Below are 19,063 nucleotides of genomic sequence, written 5' to 3' on the forward strand. Positions count from 1 at the left end.
CAATCTCCCAAACTCCTGGGATTATAGATGTGTGCCCTCATGCCCAGCATATATCACCTTCTAAGAGAAAACAGACATAATGAAGACCCCTCAGCTCAAAATCCTGCAGTAATCTTTAACAATTTACTTAACCTAGAATTTCTAAAACTTAAATGGACACAGAAGCCCTTTCTTTATATGTTCTTGGGTACACACTTTGGGAGACTCTGCATTAGAGAGATGGTGTGGAGATACCCTGCCATGTTCAACTATGGTTTGCCCTTTGGGGCCAGTCAAGAGCAAACATTTAGATAAAATGGACCACTTGTCCTGATCTAGTAGCCCTGTGCTAAAGAAATTGCCTTCCATTAAAATTCAGTGTTTTTGATTGGGGGTTCCTAATAGTTTGCCATCTGTTGGAGCAAGAGCGACAACAACACAACCAGTTAAAACATACATGGCAGAAGGCAAATGACCAGTTTCTGGAGTCTCAGCGTTTACTAATGAGAGACATGCAACGAATGGAAATTGTGCTGACTTCAGAACAGCTCCGACAAGTTGAAGAACTGAAGAAGAAAGATCAGGTGAATAGCAGTTTTGTAGGACGTGCTTATATTGTTAATAACAGCACCTACCTCCCTGTGTTTGCATTATTGTATGTTACCTTATGTGTGTTGACCTAAGTTGGAACAGGGTAATGTGAGCCATTTTATTATCATCATCATTATTATTATTATTGTAGTGCTGGGGATGGAATCCAGGACATTGCCCATGTTAGGTTCTATCACCGAGCTGCATGTACTGCCCATAGTTGTTTGTTTTGTTGCTTTTTTCTTTTTTGAATGCCACTTAAAAAAAAAAAAATAGTAGCTGTGTTTGAGAAGTATTATATTTTAGCTTTACATATGGCCTTATCTGGGAAGGGGATACTGATTTATAAATGATCCTCTTTGAGACTGCAGGATGTGGCAGTACATGTTTCTGAGAAATCTTTGACTACAGTGCTGTTCAGTTGTCCTGAGTTATGTCAGTCTAGGCTACATTTTTGGTGGCTTTGTTCTAAGAGCCTGATTATAAGGTGACAAGGTAGGGATAGAGAAACTGAGTGATATGAAAAGATAGTTGTCCAGAGTACTGCAAAGTCTTTCATCATTTAAAAATATTTATATGAATAATATACAAATGCATTTTCATGTTAAAAGTTGCTTGTTTTAAATACAAAATGAAATAATAAAGTAATTAAAAGTGATCAAGGGACAATCCCTCTTTGTAACACACCTTTTCCAGAAGTAGCTGCATTACCAGTTTGATAGTTTTCCAGAACACTTCTGTGTATTTGTTAGCATATAATTGGGATGGTTCCTTCCTCTACCCCAAATAACTTGGATCATATAAATATTTATTCTATAACTTATTTTTTCATAAGCATTATCCTGGATATATTTCATTCTTTTGTGTGTGTGTGTGGGGGGGGAGGGGGGGTGCTGGGGATCAAACCCAGGGCCTTGTGCTTACAAGGCAAGCACTCTACCGACTGAGCTATCTCCCTAGCCCCTATTTCATTCTTATTAACTGGTAGCATGTATATATCATAATTTAGTATTTCTTCTCATGGACATCTAGGTTTCCACCCTCCTCCTTTTGTCATCTAAAGTAATGTCGTAACTGATATCCCATACCATGTTGTGTATGTGCACAAATATTTCCCTAGGTAGATATATAAAAGTCTGCATTGCTTTTTTAGGTATTTTAAGAAATATTTAAATTGCCTTATGTGACTTAGGTTGGATTAATTTTATTTATTTATTTAGGTACTGGGGACTGAATCCTGGGGTGTTCTGCTACTGAGCTACATCCCCACCCCCTTTTAGTATTTGTTCTGTGACAGGGTCTCACTAAGCTGCCCAGGTTAGCCTCAAACTTGTGATCCTCCTGCCTTTGCCTCTCAAGCAGCTAGGATTACAAGCATGTCCCATTGTGCCCAGCTAAATTTTGTTTTGCAGAAGTTTCTCTTTTAAATTTCTTGTTTTTCACCGGGCACGATGTTGCATGTCTATAATCCCAGCAACCTAGGGGCCAAGGCAGGAGGATCACAAGTTTGAGGCTAGCCTCAGCAACTTAGTGAGGCCCTAAGCAATTTAGCAAGACCTTCTCTCAAAATAACAAATAAAGAGAGCCGGGGACTTAGTTCAGTGGCAAAATGCCCCTGGGTTCAGTCATAAATAAATAAATTTCTTTTTTGTCTCTTAATTCAGGCTCATTTATCTTATGTGTAGACACAATCAGCCTAAGGGCTTAGATTCTAAAGTACAGATCTTGTCATGCCTCTCTTGTTGCCCTTTGAAACAGTCTAAGCTTACTAAGGTGGTTGTTTAATGCCATTATTAACATTTATTGAACTCTTAGACTATGTGTGCTAGCATTGTGCTAAGGCTTCATATGTAAAGCTTTATCTCAAATGGTTGTCAGAAAACAGCAAAACTCCCTATGAGGTAGGCATTACAGAACTATCCTTATGTTATAAACATGGAAGCAGACTGCAAGAGGAAATGGCAGTCTGAGGTTTGAGCCAGTCTTTGATTCCAGAGTCTAAGCACTTAATCATTGCCCTTTTTCTGTGTCCTTCACCTTTCATGTGCCTGTCCACTTTTCAGACATATTGAATTATTCAGCATTCCATCATAAGCCTGCCTTCCAGGTATCTTTCTTTTGTACATGCTTCCTTTCTCCCTGGAACCCTTGCTTGTCTTCTCTCAGGCAAGTGGCAAACTCATCCTACTGATCTTCCAAGATCCATCTGAAGTGTTGCCTCCTTTGAGACTCCTTTGCTCGCTCCCTGGAATGAAATCAGTCTTGTGTTTCTCCTGCAGAACTTTGTACCTACTTGTATTGTAATTGTGTATTTGCACCTCCTTAGTAAACAGTCTTTGGGGGAGCATAGAAGTATATCATATTCATCTTTGTTGAAAGAATTTCTATATCAACTTTGATTATTCCTTTTGGTTTTTTAAAAATTATTTTTGTAGTTGTAGCCGGAGATAATGCCTTTATTTATCTATTTTTATGTGGTGCTTAGGTTTGAACCCAGTGCCTCACACCTGTTAGGCAAACGCTCTGCCACTGAACCACAATTTCAGCCCTCCTTTGGTATTTTATATAAATTTTTACATATCTAATGAGTGTGTAGTGTCAAAACAACTTTTTTTCGTATTTTCTACAATAATCAGAAAAAATGTGTTTTAGTCAGCTTTTTCGCTGCTGTGACTAAGTGATCTGACCAGAAATGTATAAAGGAGGAAAAGTTTATTTGAGGGCTCATGGTTTCATAGGTCTTAGTCCATAGAAGGCTGGCTGCATTCCTCAGGGCTCAAGGTGAGACTGAACATCCTGGCGGAAGAATGTGCCAAAGGGAAGCAGCTCACATCATCTGGAAGCAGAGAGAGAGAGAGTCTTGACTCTCCAGATACAAGTATACCACAAACCACACCCCAATTCCAATCTCCTCCAGCCATACCCTACCACTTTGGTTACCACTCAGTTAATCCTTATCAGGGGATGGGTTAAGACTCTTTAAGACCCAATCATTTCTCCTCCGAACCTTCTTAGATTGTCTCACATATGAGATTTTGGGGAACACCTCACATCCAAACCATGAGAGGATGTTCTATGTAAAACTAAAAAACCCAAAATATTAAAAAAATTTTTTTGATCATTTGAAAGGAGAAGTTAGTTTTCTTTTACCTTACTTTCATATAGTATGCTTTTCTTGAAAGCTGCTTCCTGATATTTTTCTTTATTGCAGAGTTCTTACTTTGTGCTTGCAGTATTAAAACATTTTGTCATGACCAAAGCCCCTAGATATTATTGCAAAACGAATAAGCTTAAGTGTCCAATTTTCTGTTGTCATAAAGCTCTCTGTTCTTTCTTATTTATTTAGTGTGATTAAAGAACCATGACTTGGGGCTGGGGTTGTGGCTCAGTGGTAGAGCGCTTGCCTAGCATGTGTGGGGCACTGGGTTCGATTCTCAGCAACACATATAAATAAATTAATTAAATAAAGGTCATTCTACAACTTAAAAAAAGAACTATGGCTCGTTAAGATTACCTTTGATAAATGTTTTTTCTTCCTTTTAGGAGGACGATGAACAACAAAGAATTAATAAAAGAAAGGATCACAAAAAAACAGATACTGAGGAAGAAGTAAAAATACCAGTAGTATGTGCTTTACCTCAAGAGGAATCTTCAGCCCAGTTATCAAATGAAGAGGTATAGTGAATCTATAATTAAAATTATTTTATTAGCCAGGCACAGAGGTATGTACACTCCTGTAGTCCCTGAACTTGGGAGGCTGAGGTGGGAGGATCACTTGAGCCCAGGAGTTGAAGGCATCTCAAAAAACAAAAATAGTATATGTGCAATGTCACATATAGTTAGGTTACTCAAACATCAGTCAATTACATTTTTCATATTGTAAGTAATAGCTGGAAATTAGGTAAAATAATAGTATTTATTGTCAGTTGTTTAGAAAGCATTATAGGTAGCACTATCTGGAACATGTTGGAATTTCATTCACCCTCTGAAATAATTAGATGTTTTTACCAGTAATTTCAAAATTTGACACTTTAGAATATATACAATCTTTTTTGAAGTAAATGGTAAGTATTTTTAATACTTTGAGTTTGTTTAAAAGAGATTAAAGTATGGAAACATTTAGCTCCCAGTAGCACATGTGTGAGTTTTAACTAGCATTAGGATTTTTTTTTTTTTTTTTTTTCTTGTGGCACTAGGGATAGAACCAAGGGTGCTTTACCTCTGAACTATATCCCAAGACCTTTCTAAATTTTATTTTGAGACAGGGTCTTGCCAAGTTGCTGAGGCTGGTCTCAAACTTGGAATCCTCCTGCCTCAGCCTCCCAAATCACTGGGATTACAGGAGTGTGCCGCCACATTTTCAGAACTAAGTCTTAAGCTCTGAGAACAGATGGTAAAGTTTGGCAAATTGTGGTGAAGTCTGATAGAACATTGCAGGTATTGGGAATGGATATAGTAGAGAGTCTCAGAAGTGGAAAGTATAAGGTGGTGTTCCTGTAGTCTTATCACCTCTCACCTGCAGTGTCACGAGGACCACCTCATTGGCTTTCTTACCTTTTAGCCTTTCCCACGCCATTGTACCCTTGCATCACTGTCAAATTAATTTTCTTAAGTGCAGCTGCATTCAGGCCATTCCTTCACTTAAAAACCACCCCTACAACATGTATCTCATTTGTTTACAATAAAAATAAATTAAAAAAAAAAAAACCACCACTAACTTCCATTACCTATGTCACTGAATTCAAATCCCTCAGTGAGAGGATTGAGGTTCTTCATAATAAGGATTCATTCCATTTTGGCCACATTGGTCTTTGTACTATGCCACACTCTGCAGTATATTTCCTTCATGTGGAATTTTGTCTCTCTCTTTCTTTCTTTCCTGCTTCCCCTGCCTCCCTGCCATTAGGGATTGAACCCAGGGCCTTGCACATGCTAAGCAAGCACTCTACCACTGAGCTACATCCCTAGCCCTTCCCTCTGTTGTTCAGAATATTGAAATCCTTTTACTCATCCTTCAAAACTCACACTGATTTCTTCTCTTTAATCAAGAAAAATGCTTCCCTTATTGCCTTTAGGATAAAAAGTAAGTTCCTAGTTTGGGCATATAAGGGCTTTCTCAGCTGAACAACCCTTCAGCCCTTAACCCCTACTCTCATTTCCCTACAGCCAGACCTGTCTGCTTGCTGTTTATTTTTATATGCCTTGTTTTTTACTTTCCCTGCTACTTACAGGGGCTGGAGATGTAGCTCAGTGGTTGAACACTCTTAACTCTTCTGAGTGCAAGGCCCCAGATTTCATCCCCAGTACCAAACAAACAAAATGAAAAAGAATTCCATGCACACTTTCTTAACCTCCACCTCCTTTCCCAGTCTGGTGAACAAGTGTTAGTTAAATTGGGATAAAGGGCTGGGCACAGTTACACACCTGTAATCCCACTGCAGCTTGGGAGGCTGATGCAGGAGGATCATAAGTTGAAAGCCAGCCTCAGTAACTTAGCAAGACTCTGAGCAACTTAACAAGACCCCATCTCAAAAATAAAGTAGAAAGGGCTGGGCATGTGGCTCAGTTGTTAAGTGTTCCTGGGTTTAATCCTTGGTACAAAAAAGAGGTGGGGTGGGAGATAAAGGGTTTTTTTCCTTCACTGTGAGAGCCATTACATTTCTCTTTAGTTTGAAGATTTATTCTGATTCATGTATGATCTGTATCTTGGTGGCTTATATTTTCATATTTGTGGATAGTTTAATGTTAATACTTTTAAAAATATCCTCATAAGACACTGAAAATTACAATGTAGTTGTTTTTGTACAGTCTTCATTTTGGAACATACACTGAGAACTACTTGGCCCAATTCTGCTGTGCATTTTGTAAATAGTTAACTCCCAGGAGAATGTCTCAATTTTTGGGTACAGCCAAATATTACGTGGTTTTTTGCCTCATGTGGTCATCTATCCAGGAATGTTTGAAAATCAGAAAAACAGGAAAGGGAAATTTGTTATGATTTGTGATAAAGTATTTTTCTTATTTTTTATTATGTCTTAACAGATCTGTATGACATTGTATATAACATTACTTCCTAACATTTAAAATTCCTCTTAAAATTTCAGATCAGTGTGAATTTTGAGTATAATTGTTTGGTCTTGAAATTCATGACAATTTTACTTTAGTCAGTCGTTTAAAATTAATATGGAATGCTATGGAGACTTAGATCTATTGCTAAAGACATTTGATATTTATTGGACCTTGTATTTTCTTTAATGTGATGCTTAGAATATGCTTTTCTCAGTATAGAAGTAATATGCAAATACTATGGAAAATTTGGAAAGTACAGGAAAAGGTCATAAAAGTCCTGTCACCCAGAGTTAACCTTACCTCTAATGTTTTTGGTATGTCTCTCCTCTCCCTCTATTTTCTTTACTAAAGATAACATAAATGTTTCCATTTGTAATTTTAAAACATATTCTATATTGCAACTACATAATAGTTTAGATACATTTTCCCCTCACTTAAATGTACTCTAAGGTTTTGGCACATCATTAAATGTTTTTCCCAAAAACAACTTTGATGACTGATAGAATTTTAGCAATGTAAATGTACCAAAATTCCATTAGTCAGTAATTTATGCCCAGGTTTTAATTTATAACATGTTAACATGGAGAGGTCATTGGAAGAAGTTTAATGTTAACTGCCCGCCACCCTCTGCCCCAGAGGTGGAGAATGAACCCAGGGCTTGTGCATTCTGGGCAAGCTTCCCATCACTGAGTCCAAAATTCCCCTAGAAATGAGAGGCACAGCATGACTTGCAGGGCCTCTAAAGGGACAACATGGACCACGGTCATTGGGGTTTCTGTGGGAAAAACAAGGCAGAGCAGGGCAAACAGTATTGTACTGGTTAGTTTGAATGATTCCCACAGACTTTGGAGTTTATAGGATCTCTTAATTGTTGTTCCCTATCTGTTCCTGGAATGATTTAGGGCAGGGAAAGTTGTGACTTGCCATGAGAGTCAGATAAAGATGATGATTAGAGTATGGGTTTGGGATTGATTGGTTTACGTATGAAAGACCTGTTTACAGGTAAGTGAGTTGTTTATTATCTTTAGGCATGACTAGCTCTGGAAGGCATGATCTCTCTCTAGCCATCAGGCCTCCAAGACACTAAAACATCATGAAATATAGGAAATAAAAAATAGGATAAACACAAAGATTGTCAAGTTGGTTCTATTTTTTACTACTATAAAGTTTTCATTAAATAATGCTATTATATATAATTTTTCCTTATGCAAAAATCAGTATGGATGTATCTGATTATATTCCTAATGTTTTTCCACCCTCTGTACTGGCTCTTGAACCCAGGGCCTCATACATGCTAGGCCAAGTGCTGTACCACTGAGCTACATTTCATCCCTTTTTAAATTTTATTTTGAGAAAGGGTCTCATTGTTACTCAGGCTGGCTTTGAGTTTGTGATCCTCCTGCCTCAGCCTTCTGAGTAGCTGGGATTATAGGCATGTACCACCATGCCTGACTAGAAAAAAATTTTTTTGTAAGCTAACAGAATTGGTTCCTATTCCAGTTTTTATTAGGTTACATAATTTGGGACTTTGTCCATCATTACCCTTATATAGCTTAGGTTTGTGTTTTCAGGCATCTGTTTCAGAGAAGTAAAAATCTTTGAAAAGAGAGAGGAATTAACATAAAAACTGTCAAGTTTTTATTGTACCAAGTAAGAATATTTATTTATTTATTTGTTTGTTTGTTTTTGTACTGGGGATTAAACCCAGGGGTGCTTTACCACTGAGCCACATCCCCAGCCCTTTTTAAATTTTTTCTTGTGCTACAGAGTCTTGCTAAGTTGCTTAGAACCTTGCTAAATCGCTGAGTCTGGCTTTGAACTTGAAATCCTCTTGCCTCAAGCCTCCCAAGTTGCTGGGATTATAGGTGTGCGCTACTGCCCAGCTAGTTAGAATATTTTAAAAACACTTAATAAAACCAGTAATTGTATTCCATATTCTCCTCTAGTTGGTCCATAAAAGAAAGGGCATTCAACAACAAAAAGTAGGAAAGATATCTTAAAACAAGAGAGCAGTCATTTAAATTGAATAAATTCAGTTTTAAGAAAAAACTTTTTGTATTTTCCTTGTTTTCTTATTTTCCCAGTAAATACACAATTGCTGTGTGTAATGGCAGTTGTCCACTATTTGACTTTGAGAATGTGAATGTCTTGTACTACGTGTGTATTAAAAATTGAACCAGATGCAGTGGTACATGTCTGTAATCCCAGTGACTCTGGAGGCTGAGGCGGAAGGATCACAAATTTGAGGCCTCAGCAACTTAGCAAGATTCAAAATTTATTTGACTGACTCAAAATAAAAAAATAAAAAGGGCTGGGGATGTGACTTAGTGGTTCAGTGTCCCTGGATTAAATCCCTAGTACCAAAAAAATAATTTTTTTGAGATGATATTCACAAAATCTAAAATTAGTCTTTTAAAGTATACCATTCCCTGACATTTAGTATGTACACAATTATGCAGCCATCTCTTCTGTGTAGTTTGTATACATTTTTATCACCCCCAAAGGAGACCCTATTCCCAATTAAAGAATTGCTCCCCATTTCCACTTCCCCCTAGCCTCTGGTAATCACTGTCTGCTTCGTGTCTCTGTGGATTGACCTTTTCTGGACATTTCCTGTAGATGGAATTATATAATATGTAATCTGTGTCTAGCTTCTTTCATTGAGTGTACCACATTTAATGTGTTGATTAGACCTTCCTTGAAATTTGATGACTGGGCATGGTGGCACATGTTTGTAATCCCAATGAAGGAGGCCAAAACAGGAGGATTGTGAGTTTGAGGTGAGCCTCAGCAACATAGTGAGACCCTGTTTCAAAAAAAAAAAAAAAGGGATGGGAAGCTCAGGAGTAAAGCACCCCTAGGTTCTTATCCCAGTACAAAAAACAAAACAAACAAACAAGCAAAAAACAATGAAACTTGATTTCAGAAAACCACATTCTCCTCCTTTCCCTTCTATGCTCAGGCTATTCCTTCCTCTGCCCATTCTCCAAATCTTGATGTTCTCAGTGTTCTGCTCTTGGATCTCTTATCCTACATACTCATATTAGGTGTTCACATTTTCCTTTAGTTGTCATTATACAGTAGTTACTCTCAAATCTGTATCTGAAGACTTCCATGACCCCCTATCAGGTGGATATCTCCACTTGGATGTACACTGGTATCTCATACTCGACATCCCCAACACTGCATTGCAGGTAACCTTTTCCAACTCAAGTTTGGGCTAAATTTCTCTCCTTGGGCTCCCTGAGTGAGCAGTTCATGGCTCTAGCCTAATATTTTATTAAATATAGCATTGTAATAACCTGTTTACTTTTCTTTTTCGTGAAACTACATATCTTGAGGTCGGAGTTTGTATATTGCTCATATATTCTGAGTACCTTAATTAGTTTTTTTTTTTGTTTGTTTGTTTTGTTTTTTTGTACCAGGGAACTACATCCCCAGCCCTTTTTATTTTTTATTTTGAGACAGGATTGTGCTGAGTTGCTTAGGGTCTTGCTAAGTTGCTGAGTCTGGTCTTGAACTTGTGCTCCTCCTGCCTTAGCCTCCTAAGTCATTGGGATTATGGAACTGTGCCACTGTGTCTAGCCTGTGTACCTTGCATAGTGCCCAACAGAACAGAAGATACTGAAAAAAGTGTTCAGCAATTAAATGAAGGCTGTGTGTTAATGATTATCACATGTAATGTAGTAAAATATATTTAATATATGCTTTATTTTGAAGATATAGAAAATTGTCTAATTTGGCAATATCTCTTTTTACATTTCAGGAGCATTTAGACAGCACCCATGGTTCAGTTCATTCCTTAGATGCAGACTTACTGTTACCATCTGGAGATTCATTTAGTAAATCAGACAATGACATGTTTAAAGATGGACTCAGGAGAGCACAGTCTACAGACAGCTTGGGAACCTCTGGCTCATTGCAATCCAAAGCTTTAGGCTACAATTACAAAGCAAAATCTGCTGGAAACCTGGACGAGTCTGATTTTGGACCTCTGGTAGGAGCAGATTCAGTGTCTGAGAACTTTGATACTGCATCCCTTGGGTCGCTGCAGATGCCAAGTGGGTTTATGTTAACCAAAGATCAGGAAAGAGCAATCAAAGCTATGACACCAGAACAGGAGGAGACTGCATCCCTCCTCTCCAGTGTTACCCAGGGTATGGAGAGTGCTTACGTGTCCCCCAGTGGTTACCGATTAGTCAGTGAGACGGAGTGGAATCTCCTGCAGAAAGAGGTGAGTTATTCATGATCTGTTCCTCTTGCTCAGTGTGAGGGACATAAGGTGACTCTGGGATTTATTGGTCATTGAGTAGATAGTCCCTAGAGTCAATGCAGGCCTGTGATTCCAGCAAGTAGGTGTTAATTCAGAGTGTCAGCTGCCTGTCAAAGTCTGCTTTTGTTCTTCCTGCTGATTGTGAGAGAGAAGGGAGCTAACCAGCTAATGGTGTTCAGTGTGAACTTCTCCCTCTGAGGTCATACTGCAGAAGTTGGAGCAACCTACCTGACTAACATCATTAAGTTAGAATAGCTGAATTTACTTTGCAGTTTTCTTAAAAACTTTATTTCAGGATTCAGTCCGTCTTTCCTTTAGGTCTGAAATGCAAATGCTTATCAGTGATTGATGCAGAGTTGTGGTTTAAGGAGCAGGTGAAAAATATGGGAGAGAAAAGAAGGCAAACTTTAATTTTCCACAGGATATTTGCAAACTCAGAAAATTAGGAGATAGGAATTTAAATATGACATAATACAGATTATAAAGCCCTTTCACATACCTCATCTCTCTGAATTTTATGATAAGAATGAGGCAATCAGGGCATGATTGTCCCCAATTTCCAGATGAGCAAACTGTCGATGAGAGATGAAGCATTGCTTAAGTGTTCCCTTTGACCTGGTAGCAAAACCTGGGTTGGAATTCAGGTTTTCTGAATTCCAGGGCTTTCCTTTGCTCAGGGCTACTTCTCTTTAAAGAAGTGCATGATCAGTAAGTGGAGCGGCCTGTTTTAAGCCTGAAAGAAACTATTCTCCCTGGCCTCCTTCAAAGCATGTATGAGGAGGTGCTAGTTAATAGTTTCACACTTATTTCATAAGTGGAGCTGGTGAAATTGGGGAATTGGCACTGTTTGTGTGTGTTTTCTACCTTTCCCATTGATTGGGCTGTATTGATTTAAATTGTGAGTGCTGCGGTGTAGCACCTTTTGCTTGCTTTGTGTTTTCCTCAAATATGGTGTTTAGTGGCCCTCTGTCTCTTGGTGATATGTTGTTTCCCTCCTTTTCCTCTCATATTTGTACTGGAGATTATGATTTTTTAGAATTTGACCCTGTATTGAAACTCTTCCTGAAAGTCCCTGGAGAAATTGTTTACTCCATATTATACTCTGAGTAACTTCAGTGAACACTATGCATGTATTCCTCAAGTATGTGATGTAGGATTATTTTGTTCTGCCTGATAAGAGGTAATTTTGGTGTCCCTCAGGTACATAATGCTGGAAATAAACTTGGTAGACGTTGTGATATGTGTTCCAATTATGAAAAACAGTTACAAGGAATTCAAATTCAGGAGGCTGAAACAAGAGACCAGGTGAGTTTCATTTGGGTATGCCAAATAGGTGAGCTGTTGTAGTTTTCATTGGAAGTGCAGAATTAACCCCCACCCCCATTTGCTTTATGGAGCATATCTGTCTTGTTAAATTATGAAGTAATCTGGCACATGCAGTGGCAGTTATATTTCCAGTGGGAGTCCCCTTGGTGTGTCTGTGCTTCATTAATATGCCAATACCACATGGGTCAGCTCAGCTCTTAGAGGAGCACACTCATCTCCTCTCCCAACCTGCTGTTTCCACCCAGTGTCTATACATGATGTTGGCACTGATCTTCTACACACAGGAAATACTTCATGATATGGAGATTAGGGACAGAAGAGGATGAATGTGGCCTCTGATAAAACAAAATTTAATTAAATGTGATTAGTCAGAATTTGGAATCTTCATTGCTTAATACCTACTTGCCATAAATTTGTTGAATTGATTAAGATTAAAAATTTACAGGGTCACAAAGATTAAGTTTGGTAGATTTGGCATGCTGAAATTGATAGTTAAGTACTAGTTCAACTACAGTATAACACTTAGTAACACTTAGGAAATAATGTAGAATTTTATGAGCATAGATTTGTTGAAAGTATATGTAAGGAAAAGATTATTTTTTCTCCTATTTCCTAACTGTTCTTTGGTTGTTATGAAGATTATTCTTAGTCTTCAAAAGAACTTTAAGCAGAGCTGGGGTTGTAGCTCAGTGGTAGAATGCTTGCCTAGCATGTGTGAGGCACTGGATTTGATTCTCAGCGTTGCATATAAATAAATGAATAAAATAAAGGTCCATCAACAACAACAACAACAACAAAAAGAACTTTAAGCAAATTAGAATGCTGGTTTAATATTTTCAAATGTCAGCCAGGCATAGTGGTGCATGCCTATAATCCTGGTAGCTCTGCTCTGGAGGCTAAGACAGGAGAATCACAAGTTCAAAGCTAGTCTCAGCAACTTAGGTGAGACCCTGTCTCAAAATCAAAAATAAAAATGACCTGGGGATGTAGCTCAGTGGTAGAGTGCCCAAGATTCAATTCTTAGTACCAAACAAACAAGCAAGCAAAAATATACATATATTTCAAATATCGTTGGCTTTGAGTTCTTCCATATGGCTTTTTTTCATAGATAGTTCAAAAGTAAATTTCTAAAACTATTTGCCCAACTAATATAGTTGGTCTTTGGTAGTGTAGCATGGGAATGGGCTATCTTGAATTCCTTAGTCATTTCCATAAACATTTACTGATATCTCATCCGCACCTAGGATTATGCTGAGTCCTGGCGATTCAGATGCAGCTAGAAGACAATTGTAACCCTTGTGGAGCTATTAGTGTTGTGAACCAAAACAGTAGTTGAGTATAATTTGTTCCTAGATATGTATGTACACATAGAAGTAGAGGAGGGCATCCACCTTAACCATGGGTTCAGGAAAGGCAACAAAGCTAAATTTTTTTTAGAGCCTGGGCAAAAAAATAGTTGGGAAAAGAAGTGGTGAAAGAGAGAAAGGGAGTTCAGGGAGAGGAAAGAGTTATCAAAGAAAAGTGTGTGAGTGGTTCTGTGACTGAGCATTGGGTGTTTAAAAGTAACCCTAGGCCAGAATGACATCACTGAGGGCCGATGATGGGAGGATTTTAAATTGACTCTGATGGCCTTGGGAGGCATTCATGTACTTTTAAGTAGGGAAATTATTATATTTAGTTTTTTAAACTTTATAGTGTTTGTGTGGCTTATAGATCAGAAGCAGAGGATAGAGGAGAACAAGAGAATTCATTGTTCGGGCTGAGAGGGCACAGAAGAAAATCAATTTTCAAATGAGATCATATATGTGAAAAATGATTTGTTAACTATAAAGCACTGCACAGTTGTCTCTTGAGGTCATTTGTCTCATTTCTTTCCAAATTGACAAATCTGTGGTGTTTCTCAGAAAAAAAATAAAGATTCAAAAAGAGTTAGTTTTTATCTTTTTGTTTTTTAAATTTACAAAATAATTCTGGACTTGTGATATAGCTTAGTATTAGAGCTCTTGCCAATGTGTGTGAGGCCCTGGATTTGATCCTTATTACCACCACCCCCCCCCAAAAAAAAAAAGCTGGTTCTCCCTTTTAATTGACTTTTAAATTACATAGGTGAAAAAACTGCAGGTGATGCTAAGACAAGCTAATGACCAGCTGGAGAAGACAATGAAAGATAAACAGGAGCTGGAAGACTTTATTAAGCAGAGCACTGAGGACTCAAGCCATCAGGTAAATGGGGTTTTAGAATGTGACCATAGGGATGACAGGGTAAAAATATAGTCATGTTTCTTTTGCCCTGAAGATTTGGCAGTTTTATTTTCTCTCAGATAAAAATCTGTTTCTGGTCTTTTCATGGTATCTGTTTTATAAGTTTCTTTCTTTTTTTTTTTTTAATTAATATTTGGTTAGTGTCAGGGCGGTGATTCTCCTTCTCCCCTTTATTAGTTATTATTTGTTTATTTGGGGGATTGAACCCAGGGATTCTCTCCCACTGAGCTACATCCCCAGCCCCCTCCCCCTTTTTTTCAAATTTAGAGACGAGGTCTCACTAATTTGCCAAGGCTGACCTCAAACTTTTGATCTCCCTGCCTCTGCCTTTGAATAGCTGGAATTAAAAGCTTGCAGCACTCTGCCCAGCTTTTTATTACTGTGATTTGCATTATCACATACATATAAATAATCAAATATACACAGCTATATCAAGCATATCACAAGTAACATCTGTGTAACCACCGTTTTTATCAAGTTAAACAATTAACCAATATCCCAGAAGCCTTCACTTAAGCCCTCACCACTCACAACCTCCTCCACAGAAGTAATCATTGTCCTAACAGCTTAGTTTTAAATTAGTTTTGTCCATGTTCTAATTTTCAAAGGGGATATACAGTAGGTATTGTTTTGCATTTGTCTTCCTTCACTTGGTAGGTTATGAAAGTCCTGTCTTGATGCATGTGGTGTTTTTTTTTTTTTTTTTTTCTTTTTCTTTTTTTTGGTACCAGGGATTGCACCCAGGGCGCTTAACTACTGAGCAACATCCCCAGGCCTTTTTTTAGAATATTTTATTATTTAGAGAGAGGGTCTTTTTGAGTTGCGTAGGGCTTCACTAAGTTGCTATGGCTGGCTTTGAACTCGCAATCCCCCTGTCTCAGCCTCCTGAGCTGCTGGGATTACAGGCATGCACCACTGTGCCTGGCTATTGGTTCATTTTTAATGTCATGTGGTTGTGCTATTGTATGGCTATACCATAGTTTATCTATACTAAAGTTGAACATTTTAGTTGTTTCCAGTTCTGGGATATTATGAATAATGTTACTTTGAAATTTCTGCATAAGATTTGGTGAACATCTTTCTTTTAGGTATATATCTAGGAGTAGAATATCTGGGTCAAAATGCTCAGAATAACCAGACACAGTGGCATATGCCTGTAATCCCAGCTATTCAGGGGGCTAATCCTCAGGGAGGATTGAAAGTTTAAGGCCAACTTTGGCAACTTAGCCAAACCCTGTCTCAAAATCTCAAAAAAGGAAAAAAAAAAAAAAAAAAAAGACTGGGGATATAGCTCAGTGGTAAAGTACCCCTGGGCTCAATCTCTAGTACTGCAAATAAAAAAGGTCAAAATATGTATTTTCAGCTTTAGTAGATGATAACACCCATCCAAACAAAGCAGTTAAGCCAGTTTATACTCCCACCTGCGATGTATGAGAAGAACCCAAGGTCTTGAAAAAACTTCATTTTGTTGCTTTAATTATAGTCATTTTGTTGGGTGTGTAATGAAAGATATTTTACTGTGGCTTAGTTTGCATTTCTTTGATGACCATCGAAGTTATTTAACATTTTTCACATTTATTGGCTGTTGGGATTGTGTGTGTTGTGTGTGTATATATGAGAGAATGAAAGAGAATCCTGTTCAAGTCCTATGCTCTTTTTTCTACAATTGTCAGTTTTATTTTATCCTTTTTGGTAGTTCTTGATTTGCTTGGTGTTCCTTATATGATCTCATTAGAGCCTTTTGGTTATATGTGTTGCATACATTTTTTATTCAGTAGCTTATATTTTAAATAGTACCTTGATGAGTAGAAGTTCTTAATTTTAATGTGAGATTTATTGATCTTTATGGTTATTAATTTTTGTCCTTTTTTTAAGTCATTGATATACCTTTGTCTTATTTATTTATATGTGGTGCTGAGAATTGAACCCAGTGCCTCACACATGCTAGGCAGGCACTCTACCACTTAGCCACAACCCCAACCCTGTCCTGATTTTTAAAAGAATCTTCCCTTGTACTGTAATTATGAAGATATTTTCATATTTTAGCTTATAGAAATTTCATTGAATGAGTTGTTCATGTTTATATCAAAAGTTATGTGGAATTGGTTTATACATACATGCCACTATCTGTCCATTGTAGGTAATGGTAAAATTTTATGTTTTCACATATATAACCAAAGGGGTGGGGGTGTAGTATGTACTTAGTAGCTTGTACAAAGCCTTGGGTTCAATCCCTCAGGTAAATAGGTAAAAATTAAAAATTAAAAATAATTTAGATGGTTTGTGTTCTGGCTAGTGAAAAGATCACTTTGTTCCCATTTATCAAGTGTATATATGTGTGGGTTAATTTCAGGACTTTGTGTTCCATTAGTCTGTTTTTGTGCAAGATTCTATACTGATTTACAACAAAATTTCTACTTAGTTCTTTTTTGTTCTTTCTACTGAGAGCCATGTTTTCATTTATTTCAAAGCATTTACTTTTACCTGATGAAGCTTAGTTATAATAGCTACTTCAATGTCTTTGATAATCTAACTTGGATCATTATGGTTTGGCATCTGTTGATTTTCTTTCCTCTTGAGAATTGGTCACATTTTCCTTGTTCTTTCTGTGTCAAGTATATTTACAGTGTCTTGGGAATTAGGAATATTTTATCATGAGACTCTGGGTTCTGTTAAAATTTTCTGGAGAATGTTGATGGTTTTGTGTTGTTTTGTTTTAGGAGGCATTCAACATGATTGGATTCAGTGCCCAAGTTCTCTCTTATTTATTTATTTTAATTTCTTATTTTTTTTTTTAGTTACATATGACAGTAGAATGTATTTTGCCATACATACATGGAATATAACCCATTTTTGTGGTTGTACTGTTGTGGAGTTAACACTGGTCATGTATTCATACGTGAACATAGGAAAGTTATGTTCAGTTCATTCTACTGTCTCTCCCATTCCCATCTCTGCTTTCTTCCCTTTATTCCCCTTTGTCTATTCCATTGAATTTCTGTCTCCCACCACCACCACCACCTCCACTTATTTTGAGTCAGCATCCACACATCAGAGAAAGCATTTGTCCTTTGGTTTTTTGGGGATTGGCTTATTTCATTTAGCATGATAGTCTCCAGTTCCATCCATTTGCCAGCAAATGCCATAATTTTATTCTTCCTTATGGCTTTTTAATTAATATTCCATTATGTATACATACCACATTTTCTTTATCCGTTCATCTATCGAAGGCACCTGGGTTGGTTCCATAGCTTAGCTATTGTGAACTGAGCTGCTATAAACATTGATGTAGCCGCATAACTGTAGTATGCTGATTTTAAGTCCTTTGGGTATATGCCAAGGAGTGGAATAACTGGATCAAATGGTGGTTCCATTCCAAGTTTTCTGAGGAATTTCCATATTGCTTTCCATAGTGGATGACACCAGTTTGCAGTACCACCAACAATGTACGAGTGTTCCTTTCTCCCCACATCCTTGCCAACATTTATTGTTATTTGTATTCTTGATAATTGCCATTCTGACTGAAGTGAGATGAAATCTCAGGGAGTTTTAATTCCAAGTTCTCTTTTAATTTTTGAATTGGTAGTTTCTCTAATGCCTGTTCAGTTTCCAAAGACTCTCTTATGCTGCTTTGGATCTGGTCCTTTATGCCAATTCATGGGTGAGTATAGGACTTTTGCTGGCTCATATTCATAATGGATCCTTTTTCTAGCTCTCATCTCTCTCAGATGACCCCCATCCTATCTGGCACACAGAGAGCATGTTCTTGGCATTGTAGACAGAAAGTATTACCTTCTATCCTGCTGTAGCTTCACAACTAAGACTGCCCTCAGATTGATACAGTGAGAAAGTGGGAGGTGGGGGGAACAAATAAACAGGAAACTCTTTCCTGTATAAATTGCTTTTTCTGTTTTTGATTTTTCTTCCCAATCTGTCTGCTTTCATCTATTTTTTCATGGTCCCCAGTAATTGCTTTTTGTATTTTTATCCAGAGTTTTTAGTTCTCATCAGTCAGAGAAAGGTCATAGTTGCAGAGTCCATCTCAGACAGCACCTGAAGTCTTGATTCTCTCACATTTAATTTCTCAGAGATATCTTTTTTCTTTCCACTTTCATTCAAGATAGACTTTTGCCAGTATTAAAATTCTCAGCACTTATGCTATTTTCTTTCAGCACTTGGAAGTTATTATTCCATTGCTTCTGGCTCCCATGTTTCTGGTGAGAAGTCAGCTATTGGTCTTATTGTGTCTTCTTTGAAGCTAAAATGTCATATTTTTCCTAGCTAGTTTAAAGATTTTCTTTTTGTCCTTCATTTTTCTTTATTTTACTAAGCTACACCTAGGTATATTTTTCTTTATATTTTTCCTGTTTGGGATTCACCGTGTTTTCTGAATCTCTGAATTGATGTCTTATATCATAATTGGAAAATTCCCAGCCATTACATCTCTTTAAGAGCTTGTTTTTTGTTGAACAGTATACAAAGTGAAGTTCACAAATCTCAAGTGTATTGTTTTGATGAATTTTAACATATGAAAGATATTACCAGGATCATCATCCAGATCAA

General features: G+C 37.4%; 1 protein-coding gene across 2 annotated transcripts in view; it reads left to right on the forward strand.

Annotated features, from left to right (window-relative positions):
• RABEP1 (rabaptin, RAB GTPase binding effector protein 1) overlaps positions 1-19,063 on the forward strand; it is a 138,655-nt gene that overhangs the window by 101,284 nt on the left and 18,308 nt on the right. For both annotated transcript variants that reach the window (XM_079132431.1, XM_079132432.1), the window contains exons 7-11: positions 385-563; positions 4,114-4,245; positions 10,406-10,873; positions 12,113-12,217; positions 14,345-14,461. In XM_079132431.1, the coding sequence (XP_078988557.1) occupies positions 385-563; positions 4,114-4,245; positions 10,406-10,873; positions 12,113-12,217; positions 14,345-14,461 (1,001 nt within the window). The remainder of the gene's footprint in view (positions 1-384; positions 564-4,113; positions 4,246-10,405; positions 10,874-12,112; positions 12,218-14,344; positions 14,462-19,063) is intronic.

Source organism: Sciurus vulgaris (assembly GCF_902686455.1).
Source record: "Sciurus vulgaris genome assembly, chromosome: 3".
In the NCBI taxonomy this organism is placed as follows: Eukaryota; Metazoa; Chordata; class Mammalia; order Rodentia; family Sciuridae; genus Sciurus; species Sciurus vulgaris.